General features: G+C 42.2%; 1 protein-coding gene across 1 annotated transcript; it reads right to left on the reverse strand.

Moving 5' to 3' along the window:
- Positions 1–220: 220 nt before the first annotated feature.
- On the reverse strand, positions 221–1,132 carry LOC126794010 (hevamine-A-like). Its single transcript, XM_050520657.1, has one exon. It carries the CDS (start codon positions 1,130–1,132, stop codon positions 221–223), a length of 912 nt encoding a protein of 303 aa, XP_050376614.1.
- Positions 1,133–2,299: the final 1,167 nt, after the last annotated feature.

Consider the following 2,299-nt stretch of genomic DNA (forward strand, 5'->3'; position numbering starts at 1 on the left):
TGCTATTACCAAAAGTGGAGGCATGAGGAGGCACCTTGAGGATTGGGACGGGGACGGCGCCGCCACCATAAACCGTCCGCACACTGTACTGTGAACAATATAAACCCATGAACAGTAAACCCACCCATGCTTAATAGTAGGGAAATATAGGTAGCTGCAAGCTTTATTTCACTTAGATATAAGCCACTCTGATAGTCATGCATGGCTTACACGAGTTACATTACACATTGTCATGGATTTTAGAGCTATATTGGGTCTTGTCGTCATTGAACTTATCATACAACATGACACCTCCATACTTAGAAGAGCTCTTAACAAAAGGTAACACCTGAGTAATCAGGTCATTTGGAGGCACATAACCGGAGCCAACCTCCGTTGAAGCCGGAAGCCCCACGAAGAATTGTCCGGCCGGAATGGCGGTCCATTGGCTCCATGCGCTCTTGAAGGCATTGGGGTTGCTAGAGCTATATTGACATCCGGGGTTGTTGTAGAATTGAACCCATACATAGTCAAAATGGCCAGTGTGAAGTGCTGTATCTAAGTAGTGGTCAGGAAATGGGCACTGCGGAGCTGCAGATAGCAAGACTTTTCCGCCTCGTTGGCGATACGCCGCGAGCTTGTTAGCGAGAGGAACATAGTGGACATCACCTTGCTCAATGTCGAAATCCACCCCGTCCAAAACAGCATCGCCTAGTGGCCTCGAGCTTGATTGCCCCCCTAAGAAGTTATTCCATATGTAGTCTGCTAGGTTGTTTGCATCGGCTTCTGATTTGAGTGTGTAGTCTGTGTTTGGCCCTGGGCCACCGCCGATGGAAAGCAGCACCTTGATTCCGTTACTTTGACAGATTTTGATGCCGGTGCTTATTCCCCGGCAATTGTTTAGCGCCGGGGTACAATGACCGGCTAAGTTGAGCTCAGGTTTTTGGAAATTACCAAATTTTGAGAGGAAGCCTATGATGACAATGCCATATCTTCCTGTGTTACAAGTGTCCATTAGCGTGCCCTCGTTTCCATTTTGGCCCCAATAAACTGCAATGCTTCCGGCCCCGCTTGAATGAGAAAACAAGGAGGGAAAAGTGAGCAGGAAGATGAGGAAAGCTTGAGAACAAGACTTGGTAAAAAAGGCAGTCATGTTAGTTTGTTCTAGCTTTGATGAGTTTAGATGCAAAGGGAAAGGTACCTCTTATAGACTTGGTTTTGAGTTCTGAAACATGTAAGAAAACTTCTCTCTCTCTCTCTTTCTTGCCTTCTTGGTCAATTTTTGTCATTTCCAATAATTGAACCGCATTCCAAACTTGCCCTGAACTTCACTCACAAGTCACAACTCGCAAGATAGAACTAAGATGCCAAAAGATGATATGACAGCACTCAATATTTTTACCCTCAAGGGACGAAGAGAACATGATCGACATATATAGTGTTAAATTTGGATTGAAACTTGAATGCTTAATTGATAATCCGTCGTTTTAGATTGAAAATGATCACCGGATCGACGCCTTTAGGTACACATATTTATTTTCTTTTTGGAAAAGATCTAAATTATAGCTCTTCACTATTCTGCTTTCTAAACCCTTAACCCTAAATTCACTATTCGGCTAAAGTCAGGCTTACTCCCAAAGAATTGTAGTAATTAATATCTAACATCTTTGCTTGAATGTCAAGCCTGGAGTACTTGCTCAAGTTTTAACTCTTCTGAATCCACTGGTACCAATGACGTGTCTGAAAGTTATTATATATGTTGCATTGTTGATGATTACCTGCTAGGTCCCCGCTTGTTGTCCTTTACAAAATTTTGAGAAATTTCTATACAAATGTTTACGTCATACAATTTACAGAAATATAATCTGTGAACATGGTTTGCTCGACTTCAGGTCAATCGTGCCATCTGCTACATACTTCCAAATTCCAACTACTGGACCTAAACAATAGTCGTGTATAAGATTCACCAAAATCCCTCGATTTGTTCCGGATTATCTTCAGTGCACGGCTTAGACTAGAGGAAATTATATTAACACAGTGTGAACGATTTGGAGAAAAAGTTGGCCAATAAAAGAATCTAAGGACAAGAAGAAGCCGGACTACAACATCTCAGTCTTCCTGTGTCAAACCAGCAAGCCATGGGAGAATTGGTAAATGACTTCTGAGACGATTTCTGAAGCTGTGGAGTAAATTCTGCATGGATTTAGCTATTACGGCCACTAAATCTACCATTTGAATTTGTGAAGTCACTCTATTTGAATGTCCATCTAATATCTGGACACATGGGCTTGTAATATGAATTTGTAATCCTGCCTTGTGA

The sequence above is a fragment of the Argentina anserina genome, chromosome 1 (assembly GCF_933775445.1).
Source record: "Argentina anserina chromosome 1, drPotAnse1.1, whole genome shotgun sequence".
NCBI classification, from domain to species: Eukaryota; Viridiplantae; Streptophyta; class Magnoliopsida; order Rosales; family Rosaceae; genus Argentina; species Argentina anserina.